We start from the raw sequence: 17,430 nt of genomic DNA, 5'->3' as shown, positions 1-17,430 counted from the left end.
AAATAGAGGGCATCAGTAAAAAGACATTAAATAGCAAACAACAATATAAACAATATAAACAAGGAATATAGAAAAATATGAACAATTTAAACAGGGGGAAATACAAAGCCTAGCAACCTAGTATGGGGAAATGTAAAATATTGGAGTGGTAACAGTATATAGTGTTTTCAAGTTTCACCATGGCACAGAGGAAATACCAATATTGCACATTGGAAATTAGAGATTCGCCAGGTACTGATATTGCACAATGGATGATAGTACTCTTGACTGGAGTATTGATATTGCACATAGAAGTAGTAATACACTTGACTGAAAGATTGATATATTGCACCTTAAGCAGAAATTCACCTGAGCTAAATATTTTCACAGTATAAGTGAACACAGTTGATGTGTATTACAGTGCAGTCAGTTTGAACTGCTGCAGGAAGGAAGGACCTGCGATAGCGTTCCTTCACACACTTTGGGTGAAGCAGTCTGTTGCTAAAGGAGCTCTCCAGTGCTGTTAAAGTGTCCTGCAGGGGGTGGGAGTCGTTCTCGATCATGGATGACAGCTTAGCCATCATCCTCCTCTCTCCTCTCACCTTCACTGAGTCAAGGGGGCATCCCAGGACAGAGCTGGCCTTCTTGATCAGTTTGTCAAGTCTCTTCCTGTCAGCCGTCGAGATGCTGCTCCCCCAGCAGACCACTCCATAAAAGATGGCTGATGCCACCACAGTGTCATAAAAGGTCTTCAGGAGTGCCCCCTGCACTCCAAACGACCTCAGTCTCCTGAGCAGATAAAGTCTGCTCTGGCCTTTCTCGTAAAGTGCGGTTGTGTTGTGAGTCCAGTCCAGTTTATTGTTCAGGTGAATACCCAGGTACTTATAAGATGTCACCATCTCGATGTCTGATTAGGCAGAGTGAACATGTGATAAAACAGGAGGCAGATAGCAACAAATTTGGCCAATGCAATTACAATATAAACAGGGATGGCTGAAAAGCTCAGGGATAGGAAGTCAAAATACAATTTTCCAAATGTGTCAAAATAATTGGTAATGCATTTAGCATTGCTACCAAGCCTGCAGGAATACCGCTGCAGACAACAGCCATGTTAGCATGTGTTGATTGGCTGGCCGGAGACCTTATCTCCTGCCAGACAACAGGGGGAAGAGGCACACAGACGCAGACACACAGACAGTGGACAACTTCAGTACATACTACAATCACGAGTAAATATGATGGTGACCTTTGGACTGAAAGGAGAAGAGCTAAGTTTGATGTATTGAGCTGAACACCACGAAAAAGTCCAAAGAAAAAGGAAAAAGAAAAAGAAAAGGGTTTGTGCAACTGCTTAACATAAATAGGAGCATGGATGAAGAAGACTGTACATATGTCCAGCGCATGAAACGAGCCTCCAGTTTTCTTTTCTAGAGCTTGTAGGGCACAGTCTTGTCACAAATATTGAAATATGTGTAATACCCAAATGGATCCAAGACCTGGCCATGACCAGATGGATCTGATCATGACGGAAGTGCTGTGTGTGTGTGTGTTGTATGTGTGTATTATAACTTGCAAAATTGTAATATTGGGATGACAAAGTGCAGCTTGGAAATAAACTGAATAAACCACAAGAGCCGTTCAAAAGGTTCAAAAGGGCAAATTGTCGAAGTTCTTTAGATCTTTATCAGAAGATTTTTATAATATTACACTGTAAACCTGAATGCTCGAAATAATTAACTGTTATAAGTATTGAAAACTTCAACTAACTACTAAGTTGGACATTTAAAATGCCCGTAACATTGTTTTTCTTCATTAAGTGTACAATTTCGATTACCATTAACTTACTTTCTGTGGATTACAATTAAAATGGTTTAGGGACCATCAGTAAATTGCATTTTAAAGACAGTCATTTATAATTTACATTTCATTATTGTTCATGCCGATTTCACAATATTAGTGAAATATTATGATTAAAAAGTTAAACAAAATTTATTGAAAATTTGTGATTGTGAAAAAATTAAGCGAACACTTAATCATCACACTATAACACCAAGTCAGTTAAACTTCAGGGATATCAGATGCAATGGAGAGGCAAAAGTAATACAGCCCCCAAAAAGGGAATGGTTTTGTATGTGGTGGCCACACACAATTGCTTCCTTCTTGTCCTTCCTGGCTGATTCTTCTCTAGTTTTGACTTCTGCTAGTGTCCTTGCCAGCCCAGTCAGGTTGCACAGGTAGTCTAGCTCCTCCAGGATGGCACATCCATATGTGTGGTTGCAAGAAAGTTTGCTGAGTCTTCCAGTACAGTCTCAAGAGCATGGAGGAGATACCTGGAGACCAACCGTTACACAAGGAGAGCTGGCCAGGGCCGCAGAAGGGCATCTGAACTGTCAATGTCCTCCCAGTGTGGACTGCACAACACATCCCAATCAGTGATGTCAAAGCAGTCCCTCAGTGCCATGCTGGACTCCTCTGACCATCTTCTCACATACCTGATGGTAAGTGGTTATTTTTTCAACAGAGGTATGTATGCAGGGAGCAGATAAACTAGATTGTGGTCGGAACGGCCCAGCGGTCGAAGAGGTAATCAGAGGTGATCCTTACTGTACGTTCAGACCAAAAGAGGCAAAAGAGGCAAGGACGCCGGAAGTTAATACATTTTCAATGAGAGCCCGGCGTCCTGAGCGGCCAAAGCGTCAGCCACCGTCAGCCGCCGTCAGCCGCGCGTCTAGAGCGTCCGAAGCAGCTAAAGCGTCCAAAGCGGCACCAGATGAAAAGTTGAACCTCGGTTAACTTTATGGTAATTAGCTATGACGCGGTTCAGCGGCAACCGGCGGCAACCAATCAGAGTAGAGGTGTCCTTCACTCGAGCGGGCTCCAAAGAACAACGCATGTAACTTTGGTTCCTAGTTCCGTCATGGATGCCGAGAAATTGATCACTTGTGTGCGGGCACAGCACACATCACAGTGATGTCATCCAAATCCATGATGAGTCGATATGATTTTGAGGGTTAAACGCGCATATTTATAGTCGTCGCAGACCATGTTGATGATACAATAATAACAATTATGAGCGGGAGTTAATTTAATTTGCTAACCGCCTCACCCCATTTTCCCCGTTCTTCCAAAAAAGGAAGACTCTTTGGCCACACACACACACACACACACACACACACACACACGAACTTGACGAACTTGTATGACACCAAACGAAAGACAAGCAGACAACACCACATGCGTGATTGTGCACAGAGATGCTGCAGCTGAGACGTAAGGAGCGCGCATTTGCACCCGTGTGTGTGTGTGTGTGTGTGTGTGTGTGTGTGTGTGTGTTCTATAGGCCTAAAGAAAATTACTCCGGAGCCGGAAAACATAACAATCTTGTGGCCAAAGAGCGTTTTACTTTTTTGGAAGAACGGGGAAAAATGGGGTGAGGCGGTTATGACATTAAATTAACTCCCGCTCATAATTGTTATTATTGTATCATTAACATGGTCATTAACACGGCAGCATGGTCAAAATCATATGGACTCATCATGGATTTGGATGACATCGCTGTGATGTGTGCTGCTGCCTGCCTGTACACCCGAAGAAGACGCTTGAAAAAAAAAAAGCACTTTTCACTGCACACATCAAGATATTTTTGCTCTATTTAAATGTCAGTTAGTTGATAAAATGCTTTGTTGTGCAATGTGTCATCTCATTCAGATGAAGCAAGAAAGGCTTGCATGCCCAGGGTACGTCTTTGCCACAGAATTTTAGTATATTTCAAAGTTGTAAAAGTTTGATGTTGTGGTGGGTAAATCATAATGCCCTTTGTTAATTGCTTCCTCCTCAATACGTCAATCCGCTCGTGACTAGATGGTGGTTTTGATTTATGTTCATGCTCTGAGATTTTTTTTTTTTCTGTATTTAATGACACACAAAACCTCCTATGCAACTAGGCATACTTTAAACTGGTGAAGGTGAACAACAGCAAGCAGCACTATGCTGCTGTCAAGAAGTCTGCTTTGCGGCTCCTTTAAATGACTAGCGCGATTTAACTTTGATGTTAGTCACGTGAAGAGCGACCAAAGCGGCTAAAATATTTTGCCGCTTTGGAAGCTATCCTGTTTCTCGCGCAGCCTCGGGCGTCCTTGCCTCTTTTGCCTCTTTTGGTCTGAACGCACAGTTAGTGTTTACATACAGTAAGCCCAGTGTCCTATTGTCTCTGGTGGGTCATTTTACATACTGTGTGAGAGTGGGGAGAGTGGAGGATGAGAAGGAGGGCCTGGGAGCGCAATGTCTGCAGCTGTGAGACTACTGTGTGCAGAAGCTTGCATGCTGCTGCTGCTGCATTGGCTGGCAGGGGGATGTACACAGTTATCATGATAATGGGAGGTAATATGGCTGAATGCTAACAGCTAACAGCTCAATGTCTCTGTTGCAGCACTGTTCTTTTACCCTGATGTACCCTGGGTTACACCATCTGTTGTTCATAAACATTGCTATGTCCCCACCTTTCCTCTTACCACTCTCCTTCCTCTTCTGTCCGCTCTCAGCAGTTGAAAATTGTCCAGCGTAACATGCGAGTCTGGTGTGATCTCCATTCTCCAAGTTTTAGAAAAACACACAAGACTACACTCTCGGTACTCCCTCTGCAGTCTGGTTTGCGCTGTTATTTCCTTGGAGATCTCAGATCTTTCCACTGGGAGTATGCTCATGTTGCTCAGCACAGTCAGCTGTTACTGTGTGTAAACAATGGACCTGAAGTTCAGTGGATCACCTGAAGTTGATGAAAGTAATCCACAGAGTAGAAAAAAGGAAATCGCTAGTCTCATCAGTTGTACATCCATATGTACGCACGATCAACCAAGACTAGTGTTGGAAAAAACACAGGAAAGACACAAAAACAAAACAATACAATGAAAAATGCTGGCACTCACGCAGCTTGTGGGGAGCAGCCACTTGCGTGGTGCCATCATTATTTATATACCAAGGCAGGGTCAAGGGGAGGAGGACAGGGTCAAGGGGAGGTGTACTGTACAAAAAAAAAATTACTGTACAAAATGTCCCGTACTTTTACAGGCAACAGGCAATGTCAGTGGGGCAATTTAACTCATCACAGCATGAACCATCAACTTTTTTTGCTGCTGGATAGATGGAAAACTCAGTTCTGATTTACCATGATGAATCTACAAGAGAAGTCAGCCTGATATCACTTCATTTAGTCTGTTTTGGTTGTATGATAAACTGATCAGGTGCACTCTTTCACACTCATAAGCACAGAGCAAACTGGTCACTGTGAATGCAGAGCTGCATATCATCTGCCTGTAAACATGGGCCATGTCACAGATGACGTTGCCTCGATGCTTGAGGTAGGCATTCAGTTGCAAGAGGTAGATTTTGAGCACGTGTATTCCAGGTATCAGTACCTCGACCCACTGCTGCATGGTTAATGAAATGGTTAACACACACAATGTGACAGTAGGGGTGTGTGTGTATCTTCCACCACGCAGATTAAAGAGACATTTGAACTTCATTAGAAATGGTGGATTACATTTAAATAACATAATTGCAACAGTCCCTTTGTTCTTTTTTCTTTTCTAGAAAAGTGATGTTTTTTTCAAACCACTTCACCTTTTCCACTTTCCCTTGCTGGTGTGTGGAAGAGTTCAGTCTGATTTCTGGAAGGGGCAGGGGGCCGAACTAAGTGTGGCAGATGTAGTAGAATGGAGGAAAAAATTTTGGCTGTTAATTGTATATCATACACTCACACAAGAATCACAGTGCGTGTATCCCGGTGAATTTTCCTGTATTTGTTCATATCACAATATACAGTATATTGCACAATTGCAAAAATAATTTCCAATATTGTTCAGCCCTACAATCAACCCTTTTTAAAATTCTTTGCTTGCTGCTTTGTGATTATGCTGTTTTATTGGATATCAAGCCTCCATCATCTTAGAAGGTGATGTGGTGGTCAATCTACTCAGACCTACTAATGCCTTCCTGGTAATGCTTGGCCTGATCCACGCACTACATCTGAGCTATCCCAAAGGACTGACCAATACCTTTGAACTCACTCAGAAAATATTACTAGGTCTGGATGACTGTAAACTATCAGCCAGGCTACAAACTCTCAAGAATGATGTGTAGAACTTAATTGGGTCATTTTAATTTAACCATAATCAAAAAAGTACATGTTAAAGCAAATATTTAAGCTCTGCTAACCCCTGACTTTCGAGTTAATGAACTACAAAAAAAACACTGATTGCCTCAACTCCCGATTACTTATCCAGGTTCACAGTGTAGATGGAACAAAACTGTAAAGCTTTTTCATCCATCACCGTGACAGCAAGTGCACTTTTAAGATGAAATAACAAGAGGATGAGCCATGAGCCTTCAATCAGCAAGAGAGGAATAACAGAAAACCTGGATATATTTCACCAACTTTCTTTCTTTCTCTCTCCCACCTGTTTCCACTTTCTGCATCAGCCCTGCGTACATATAACAGCCCCTCAAAGTTGCAATGCTGTCTGTGTAATGTTTTCAAGTCCCTGTACCCTGTATTCTGCAATGTGGAATTTGCACTTCAACTTACCAGTCTGCTTACCTCTAAAGCCTGGTTTAAGCTTCTGCGTCGCGGCGACGCCGTACCTATGGTGTACACCCGACGCCGTCACTAAGCATTCATAGTTCTGCGTCGAGGGAACGCGTTGCTCCGCAATTCACCGCCAAGCCGCTAGGGGGGTGTGGCTGTGTCTTTGTATGGTTTCGGGGGGCTCTTGTCGGATTCCTTGGTTTTCTTCCGGTCAAAGACAACAATGGCGACTGAGATGGAGCGGTTGTTTTTGGAGATGGAGCTCATCGATATTGAACAACAAATGTAACTTTGAAAATGGCGGTGTTGTTGTGCTGTGACCATAGGGCTACGACTGAACCGGAAATTACGTTCTGAGCGAACCAATCACAGTCCTCCACGTCACGACGCGTCGACGCGATGCATAGTCAGGATTTTTTGGAGGTGCACGTCAGGCTACGGCGTAGGGTCCGCGTAGGGGTCTGCGTCAACGGCGTAGGTACGGCGTTGACGCGACGCAGAAGCATAAACCAGGCTTAACAGTACATGTGAATCGGCCTGTCTGCCTGCTTATTCAAGTTCCTGTCTGAGTACCTATACCTGCCTGTAAGCCTACATATATCCACCTTCAGTTTTGCAATACACCACCTGTCATATTCTACCTTGACTTCCTTTCATTTCCAGTCATTTTTAACATACCTGGTTTTTGTCCAGCTCACAGTTCTTGTACTCCTGCTCTCCTTGTTCCTGGAAGGTGACGATGACGAAGCCCACAAATATATTCATCATGAAAAAGGCAATAAGGATGAGGTAGATGATAAAGAAGATTGAGATGGCCACTCGGTTGTTGTACACTGGGCCTTTATCCTCCAAGTTTGAATCAATGGCTTTATATAGTATCCTAGGTAAATAACAAAAGAGACACGATCTATGTACCCACACATAATAAAAAGTGAAACAAGTTACCAGAAATTCTACACTCTACATTCTACATGCAATATATACAGACAAAAATAACTAATACACCAAAAATTAATTTAAGAAAAGTGTATTGTGGATTGATTCCATGCCAGTGACTAAACTACATATGCAGTAGCTAGATGATGCTTGCAGCAGATTACAGAATATTAAGATTTCAATGCTGAAATTAATAGAAACCATCAAAGAATAGGCACAGAACAGATAATTACTCACTTTGGCCATCCTTCGAAGGTAGAAATGGTGAAGAGAGCCAGCATGCCATTAAGAATGTTGTCAAAGTTTAGTTCTGAGTTGGTCCATTCCCTCTTGTGGACCTCCACCTCATGAAGTGCTCCTTCCTGGTACTTAATATACCAGCCTCTGGGGGTTATATGATTAATCAAAATAATACAATCTGGACCTGGATAAGTGGTAGAATGAACACAACTAATTTTAATGTACACCAGTTTTAAAGCACTTTTTAAGCACAGTAAAGGCCTGTCTGACATTGCTTTACTGAAATTTGACGTGGTGATGAAATTTGCATGTTTGGACAGGTAAGAAATGTAAATTGAATGTTTGAAAGCTTGTTCTTTCAAACATTCAATTTACATTAGTTCGACAGTCATAAAATATCCCAACTTTTAAGAGCTATTGACCATTTGAACTGTTAACAGGGAAGTTTTAATTCAGAGAGAGACAAGATGTCTGGCTGAGGAACACCTTTCCAGATTCCTTCAGGGGAGCAGGAGATATAGACAGTTCAACTTCAAAGGTTACCTTTCACCTATAGTCCCTCCCATGGAGATGCTAATTGTTCTTTACATCTCCACAAGCAGATGCAGGTGTTAAAAACATAAGAATGGACAAGTGCCAGGCCTCAGAAGAATCTACAAAATCAGATAATGCTGATAGGTTGTAAATTAGAAATTCCTTTTTTGTATGTCTGTTTGCCTCTTTTCTGTCACACCAGGATAATTAAATCTATATGTTTGAGTTAACTTTGGATGTTCTTACAGTACTAAATTCATAATCTGCATGATGTCAGTGCTTTTCCCGTGTTTTTATAAAATGACGAAAGTGTGATCTTAGTGCTCCTGGGAAGTTTTTCTGAGTTTCTACCATGGAACCATACTGCCATCTAGAGGCTCGTAGCAGTTAAGTTAGATGCTTTATATAAGACGACTATAATGAGTAGTAATAATAGTAGTTATATTATTAGTCATAATATGTTAGGATGAGTATTAGAAAATGCTATCATATGTGTTAGTATGATTATAGAAGAATGTAGTCATTATTCATAAAAACTGTCGCATGTTGTGAACAATGTTGAAATGTCATTGAAAATTGATCATTGAGAATATATGTGATTGACCATAGTGAGAAGCAGCTGAGTCCCTCGTACAAATCATTCGTTAATTCTTGGTCTATAAGGTGAAATCCCATCGCTCGCCTGCAAACCATCCCACATGCGCGACAGTCTATTGGTCATTAGACACGTCCTGGAGCGAATATACTGTACTGCCTGCAGCGTGCAACAGATACTCATTTCTTCTACTTCTTTCGTTCATTCCCTCATTCTCATTCCTTCTCATTCTTTTGTTAGTTTTCAACTGTTCTCCTTCAGTCTTCAGTCTTCTCTTAGTCTTGTGTTCATCTTGTCTCATTGCCCTCTCAGTTTTTTTAGTTGCTGTTCATAGTTACACCGGGTAGCTTGATTTCTTTATTCAGAAAAACTTTTGCTAGTTTTTTTTTTATCATCGTGAAACTTAAATTTTTTACTCGCCATGTTGAGCCGCACAATTTTTCCAAAGTTAAATTCTAGTCACACAATAATAACTTTGGAGACATTTTTGACCCCCCAAAGTCAAAGAGACTCTCAATTTTATTATTAACGTAAAGTTTTTGCCATACGGCTGGCAACTCTCCGCACCAAAGACCTGTAGACAGCCTCGACCCACCTGTCTGGGTTAAATAACCATCAGAAGCCGCTCTGTGCCTGTTACCAGCACCGAAGATCCAGACCTCTGAAACATCTCTGTCCAAGATTAACTCAGCCCAGCGGTTCCACCGGGTTCCCCTGCTGGACTGCCGAGCAGATCGGAGACAGAAAACAATGCCTGGGGCCCCTTTGTGTCAGTTCGGAGCAGACATCAACCGGAGCATCGCTGGCAAGGTAGGCATGCTTATGTGGGTTTGAATAACAAGTTGGTACCATAGGGTTATAATACTCTCAATTTTCCTTAGATTGTCTCAGCCATTCATTCGAGAAATTAACCTTACATTCGCGTCCCCATTTTTCTTCATAACTACTCTCACTATTGCCAAACTCATTCTGCCATTATTTTGCCATAAGTTTCTCTATACAGTTGTTTGTGTTACGTCATATCATCCATATCAGGTTCAGATTTGCAGACTGGTCTATCGTTAGTTCATTCGTTATCATTACATCAGCATTACAAGAAATAACAAATAAAATCCTTCTGAGCTGAGGAAGGTTGGTGCCCCTATTTTATTAACGAATGCAACATTAACTTAGAGGTTTAATGAACTGATTCCCCTACAATTTAGGTCATGTAAAGGGAAATGGTAACTCCTGTTTCTGTTCAAAAGATAGGGTATTTAGGCCAGGAACCATGAAATTTCGAGTCCCTTGAATGTGTTTCAGAGGAGACAAAATATTTCTGCAGTCTTATTTTATATTTTGAAGTTCACATGTTTGCTTTGAAAATCTTAAGTAGTCAACCATCTCTTTCACTATTAATATAAGGTGACACAGGCCACTATGGAAAAGATTGGTGTAGACAGAAAGATATCCACTATATCTGTGTCATACCCACTGTAAAGTATGGTGGTGGATTTTTGATGTTGTGGAGCTGTTTTTCTTCAAAAGACCCCAACAGTGGTTTGATCAAAATCTGCTGGTCAGATGATCTGATGGTACTGTAAACCCTTATAAAAAAAATACCCTGGTACAATGATGGTAATGGAAACTATGGTTGGTATGGTTTCACTATGGTATGTCACATTGTACAAACAATGTACCTGCCACGATACTGGCCATGGTAAAATGTTTACATCATGAGGAAGATGGTAAAGCAAGAGGAAATGCTGAGAAGAAATGCTGTGGAACAATTATGGTCCTAAAACTTGACTGATTTTATCTTTTATTAGCCATGCCATAATTTTAAGCACTTAAATTTTCTTGATTAAATGTGATGGTCAGCAATAAGTAAGCTACATGGGCTCTATTTCCGTCCCCGCTGCTGGCGGGGCACAGGGTGCACACCCCGCGCAGTGGTATTTTCGCGCAGTGCAGGTGGGCGCGCAGCGCACTTGGTATTCTGGTAAAGCGAGGCGCACAGAGGTACGTCAGGATGGGCGTTGCGGCGCAGTAGGAGGAGGTGTTGGCAGGATCAGCAGGCGGATATGGATTTTCGGTCCATTTCGGTCCACGCCGGCGGCGTAAAAGTGCGCTGAAAGCTTGCCACCCCAGACCTGGTCAACTCTGTGCGCCAGCGGCGCGCCGCTGGGCAGGTGAATTTTCCTAATCCAGCGGAGTCGTGTGCCCACATCACCAATACCTCACAGGCAGGTTTCCACAGTGTCTGGGATTCCACTGTGATCAATAATTAGCAACAGCCACGATTCAATGCAACTATCTCTAACTATAGTCAGCACATACAGTCAGACCTAAATTTATATATTTTGATCAGTATCTCATCTGACCACATCGCAAGTGCGTTCGGCCTGCGTAATGGTCACTCAACCTGAACGAATGTACACAGGTGAAACAGGGATGCAAACTAATCAATTAACGTCGCTGTGCCAACCAGAAACAGCCTTGGCATCCGACAGAACATATATACTGCATCTATCTCAGAGCACTCGAGAGACAGAGAGAGACACACACATGGAAAAAACGTAAGTGATGATTGTTGCCGCTATTACCCACATCTTTTCATTCCAAGTACAAATGTTATCATTGTAATGCTTAACATTATCTACAAAGATGAAGTACATCTTCTCTGCTTTGAGGAGGATGAGGAGGAGGAGGAGGAAGAGGCTGATGATTTACCATCTAAGGACTTCATATTTAGACATGAGTGAGCAGGAGTGCAGGTGGGCCAAGAGAATAATGCCTTCAACACTGTAGGCTATGCAATTTTCTTTAATCAACTACTCTTTTGCATGTCACAGGAATCCGATGCGCACCCCGGCTGCGGGCTCAGTCATCCTCGAAACTTGCCATGCGTCTTGCCAGCGGCGTTTTGAAAGGTGAGGTGAGGAGCTGGTGTGATTGGTGAAGATTCGACTCGGCTGTGTCAAACCCATTCCACGCCTTCTCCCCTCCCTCTTTCCAAGTTGCGCCGCTGGATGGGACTGAGATGAGAAGGGGGAGTAGTTGCGCCCACAGCGCAGTGCACGAAACTACCAAAGTCTGCGCCGCCACGCCCCAGTGGCAAAGTGGACCTGATTTTGCGCCGGTGACGGAAATGAAAATAGAGCCCCATGAGTGTAACTACATCAATAACATGCATACATATACATACAAACACTACATACATGCATGCAAACAGTATATATATACACACATATAATATTATAGCAGTAATGAGTGAAATGTTAAAAGTCATGTAATAATAATGTTCCAAAAAAAACCCTCCAAAGAAAATCAAGTTTTTAACAATGTTAACATGGCCATATGGTGTTTTTCATATGCTGCAAGAGATATTGTGAACACAATAAGTAGTCAATGCCATGTGTGACAGTTTCAACCTTGGAAGTGCAGTGGACCATTGACTCTCACAAACATGGATCTGGACACCCAGGGGTTCATATGTAACCAACCTAAGGAGCAAATCTCATCAAACTTGCGGCCTGGGGCACCGGTGAAATGAGGGGTAACAGAGCAGAGGCCATGTGTAGTTTCGTATTCTATGATTCATTCTATGATGCTCTCATGCTGCATATATGTATGATATTAGTGTAGTGTTGGACCAGCTATTATCAAACCCTGGCTGATTTTTCTTTTAAATTGATACAGAGTTATATCTACAGATTTGAGAGTTGGGATTGTGTGAGCCCTGAGTAGTTACTTCATAAGTGCATTTTCTCTGTTCCCTGCATCTCTCTCATATGCCTGCAGGGAGGAGCTGTTGACATGGGGAAGAGACGAGAATGAGGGAAATGAGGAGCCATATTAGCCACATGGAAAGCACTTTCAGTCTCGTGTGTCCATTGTGAATGTCCTCTTTGATCTTTCTCTGGCCACCTGACTTCTGATTTCTGGTCAGTGATGACCTTTGACCTCCTCTCAGTGGATGCCATTTGTAGTTTTGGTCTGGTTTTGCTACACAGCTGAGGTTGCCTGTGTCTGGTCACTGGTGTCACACACCATTTTAGTCTTGCTCTCACATGGTGAGAACTGAGCAATTTTCATGTACTCATGAAGACCTGAGAAAAGTCCTGGAAAAAGCTTGTATGAGGACCTTAGTCAAATGTGCCTTGTTTTCTGTTTTTTTTTTTTTTTTTTTTTTCCTTTTCTAATTTCCAAGTTGAAATCAATTTGAATTACTTTTCCCTTTGAATTTTATGCAGAATATACATTGAGCAAATATCGAAAACCAAGAGGCCTTACTACGTAATGCACAAGGCATTAGCGCTACACAGCATCACTGTTATAAAACAACAACAACAAATTCCTTACTTGCATGTTTCCTCAATCATTTTGTCAGGATCTGTGCAGGAATAGAACTTGCCCTGAGAATGCAACAAAATTGTCTTTATGAGAAGGCAGATAAACAGTTTATTTACCAAATACAGTTCTGTAGTATGCCATTTTATTTCCTTCTCTTCTTACTTTGAAAAGTTGGACTCCAATGCAGGCAAACATGAAGTCCAGTAGCATGGTGACCAGTACAATATTTCCAATTGTCTTGACAGCAACAAACACACACTGGACCACATGCTATAAAGATAGAGAGATTACAAACAGATAATGAATCAGGTCAGTATGAGGTCATTTCCAAACTACATGTCCATTGATAGAAATCTCATACCTTGAGTCCCTTGGCTCTGTTGATGGCCCTCAGGGGCCGGAGTACCCTTAACACCCTGAGAATTTTCACCACTGAGATAGCGCTGGATCTAGATGATAATGACAGGTACATTTGAAAGGATTTCTGCCTCTGCACTGGACCAATGGGTGACATAAGTCGTTTTAAAACTCCAGTTGACAGCAACCAGGAGCCTGTACTATGAAGCAAGGTCCACATACCCAGGATATATTTTTGTTATCTGGCTTCACTAAGTCTAACAATCACAATGACAGTAAACATGAACATGACCACTGGCAGCATAGCAGTGTATTTTACAAACAGACTTCAATATTACACAAATACATAATCCAGGCTTAAAACAATACACTTGCCACATCTTAATACTATTATTAATACTATTATTGTTGTGTTTTCATATACACTGATCTGTTATCTCAAACATAACCTGCTCTGAAACACGTTTGGTGTGCAACATTAGTTAACATGGCAGTTTATACGGGTAGGAAGTGGATCACCATTGCAACCCTGACAACACAGGGTTAACATAAAGTTACCTTGATTATCCAAAAATCCTGCTACGTAGTACAGGCCTCTGGTAAATAGCTTTTTGGAAGTAGAAGTATTCTGAAATGGAACTAAAACATTGGTGTAGATTTTTGTTAACTTTCTGTAAATTTGTAAATCATTTGTTGTAAATGGTACACTGTAAATATGGAGTCCTTTTTGTTTGTTGTTGAGCATTTTTCTCCTGTTTTTCCATGTAGGTTAGGAACCCCATTTGTTTGAATTTTGTTTTGTTAGGGTAGTTCAGGGTTTGATCAGTGAACTTCTGTTTGATGTCTTGGGCAATACTCATCTCTTAAGTTTTGATAAACTGCTGCACACAGCAGTTATGCCTAGATTTCCCAGAACTGTGGACATAGCAGGGGCACTGGCATATGGCATTGCTTTATCAAATCCTGGAGCCAACAAAATATATAATGGAGCTCTTTGCATGCGAGAGGTCAGTCAATAAGACTAAGTATATTTCAAGGTTTCACTTACTCCATGCCCATTGAGAGGAGAGATACACTGACCACCAGAAGATCCAAGATGTTGAAAGAGTTCCGGCAGAAAGACCCTTTGTGAAGAACGGCACCATATGTTGTCATCTGAAAAAGAACATTTATATCCATTATGAAGACCTCAACTTTTTAAAATGTTGTAGATGCCATTGCTCACCCACTGTCAAACATCTTTACTTTGCTAACTGACATGGTGACAATTTAGCTTTGCAGGTCAGAAAAGCTCCAGTTTGTCTTCATGTTGTAAATTACTTTATTTTGCCAGTCTCAACAGCTGGAATATCCTGTACATGTATATTCCTTGTTAGCCCTTGTGAAGCAAGTCTTGTGACCCATAATAACTGTGCGCAGGGCCCTTTTACCTTTAAGCAGAAATGACATAAACAGAAATGAAATCTGAACACAAGTGATCATCTGGACACCTTGGAGACATATGACAGCTAGATGCATGCTTATGTTCTCCCCGTGTCTGTGTTGGATTTTAAGATGCAGGCTCAGATTTCTTCTACTGATTAGTGTTAGCCCTGTGACGGTTGATATCGATCCATCGTTGAGCTTGTTCCGTTACCAGAACAGTCTGGTGGAGAAATGTTAAAAAGCACACAGTTTTCCAAAGGGCAACTCAACCTCTTCAGAAAGCCACAAAGAGGCACAATTAAAGAACTGAGAGAAGACCCATGCAAAGAGAGAAGGCAAGCTTGACCTTGTTATGGATTATTATGGATTACATCACATTTCATGAATGACATCCTCACTATGTTGACAGTGGTTGGTGTTTGACAGGTATGTTTTAGTGAATGTGAAGTAAACTATGTATCGATAGGCAGGGTCGTGAGGAAAAAAAATCACTTAAGAAAAAAAAAATAAAGACAGAATCTCACTGAATCTCACAAAGACGACCTCACTGATTGGCACAAAGGCTATAAATAGTGCTCATGACGACTCATGTAATCCAAAATTGTGGCTGCTATGGCATTGTTTGAGGAGTTGAAGTCTGAGATGTGAACACTTGTTCAGGGATCATGAGGACTTCCTAGCCCATGATGATGAGTAATTAGTGAGTCAATTCAAATTCTCTTCTATGCTGAATTGGGCCCAGCTTTGGAACAACCCACCCAACAACAGGTCCATCCCTGTGCAGGTCCAATTAATGACCACTCTGGGTTTTCTAGCAAAATAGAACTTTATTAACCTGGCATCTATTAACACAGGATAAATGAAATAACTGATAATCACACACTAACATTGGAATGCAATATCTGTAATAATGATCAGTGGATGATAAAGTAAACTAGGCAATGAATTTGGCAGTGGTGAAAGAGGGGCTATGATTACCCTAAGAACAAATACGAGGATATTCATAATGAAATTTTAGTGTTAAAAATATTATTTTGACATCAATTCAGTCATGAGGAGGAAGCAAGATGGTTTTGCCTACTTTCTGTTGGCGGTTGCTGGAGACCTTCTTGGTCAGAACCCACAGCATGGGGTGTTGCAGCCAGGACCCCCTTCATGAGGATTGAGGTCAACGTGCTGACTTCCTGAGGTAACACTCCATTTCCTGTTGCTGCATTACAAATGGTGTACTTCTGCTGCTCTCGCTCGTCTAAATTAAAATTAGTCTTATTTTTAATAATAATGATAAAAAATTAGCACTACCATTCCAGTGGGACAACAAGTTAATTAAATGTGGACTTCTTAACATTCATTCTTATCTGTCTTCTCAAGTTGTGTGAGCAAATGAGTTGATATCAGATTTTGTCTAACGGAAAAGTGGCTGTGTCATGAAGAGTATGTTAGTCTAAATGAAGCCACTTGATATATTCCTTGAGGCAGCGGTGAAGGAGGTGGAGTTGCAGGCATCTTTGACTCAAGCCTATTAATCAATCCCAAAGTCATTCAAAAGCCTTGTTCTTGTCTTTCACACCAAACTGAGAAAACAGCCAGCCAGCAGCCAGTTTTATTTGTTTTTGTGTACCATACTCCTGGTCCTTATTCTGAATTTATATCTGATTTCTCTGAGATACATTATTGTTGGTGATTTTAATGTTCACGTGGATGTTGATAATGATAGCCTCAGTACTGCATTTATCTCAATATTAAACTCAGTTGGCTTCCATCAGAGTGTACATGTGCCTACTCAATATTTTAACCAAGTTCTTAACTTTGCTCTGAGATATGGAATTGAAATTGAACACTTAAAGGTCCGATATTATAAACTTTTTCAGCAATTTAACATAGGGCTATGAGTTTCAGAAAACATGTTTTTGAAGCTGTTTGCTGGAACTAGCTTTTAGGAAAAGATTGTCGCCTACCTCTATGTCCCTCTGTTTCGGTGAATTCAATATTCCTTCATTTGTCCCGCGAGGGGAAATTCCAACAGACAGAACAGACCTAGTTCTTCAGTAGTTCAGCTGTACATGTTCAAACCTGAATCGGATCCTGAAGGAGGGGAGGTTCCTACAGAACCTCGGAGTATTCCACAGGACGCTTCTTTCTATTTTTTTTGTGGAACTTAGATATTTTTAGTCAGTGTCACTGCCTGTTTCCTGTAAAAGATAAACGCTACTTGCCACCACTAACTATCTCTAGAAGATAGGCAATTATATAGTAAGCCTATTGAATTTGTATTTACACTACAGTCATAAGTAAACTAAATTTTGATTTTGAAGTTATGTCTCGCAAGTTTCAAGGTACCAAATTGTCAACCAGATGTGTTCACGTAAACTTGAGAAAGCCTAGCACTACTGGCCATTCACCACAGGTTGAGAAAAAGTAGCTAGCCAGAGCATGCACATTCAAA

At 41.4% G+C, this 17,430-nt stretch overlaps 1 protein-coding gene across 1 annotated transcript in view; it reads right to left on the bottom strand.

The window, feature by feature from the left end:
* LOC143335425 (dihydropyridine-sensitive L-type skeletal muscle calcium channel subunit alpha-1-like) overlaps positions 1 to 17,430 on the bottom strand; it is a 236,725-nt gene that overhangs the window by 88,212 nt on the left and 131,083 nt on the right. Inside the window, exons 20-25 of the mRNA XM_076754846.1 lie at positions 14,608 to 14,714; positions 13,564 to 13,651; positions 13,365 to 13,472; positions 13,212 to 13,264; positions 7,736 to 7,882; positions 7,241 to 7,442 (exon numbers count right to left, since the gene is read on the bottom strand). Coding sequence (XP_076610961.1) covers positions 7,241 to 7,442; positions 7,736 to 7,882; positions 13,212 to 13,264; positions 13,365 to 13,472; positions 13,564 to 13,651; positions 14,608 to 14,714 — 705 coding nt within the window. The remainder of the gene's footprint in view (positions 1 to 7,240; positions 7,443 to 7,735; positions 7,883 to 13,211; positions 13,265 to 13,364; positions 13,473 to 13,563; positions 13,652 to 14,607; positions 14,715 to 17,430) is intronic.

Source organism: Chaetodon auriga, chromosome 2, assembly GCF_051107435.1.
Source record: "Chaetodon auriga isolate fChaAug3 chromosome 2, fChaAug3.hap1, whole genome shotgun sequence".
In the NCBI taxonomy this organism is placed as follows: domain Eukaryota; kingdom Metazoa; phylum Chordata; class Actinopteri; order Chaetodontiformes; family Chaetodontidae; genus Chaetodon; species Chaetodon auriga.
This window is presented reverse-complemented; position numbering and strand designations above follow the sequence as displayed.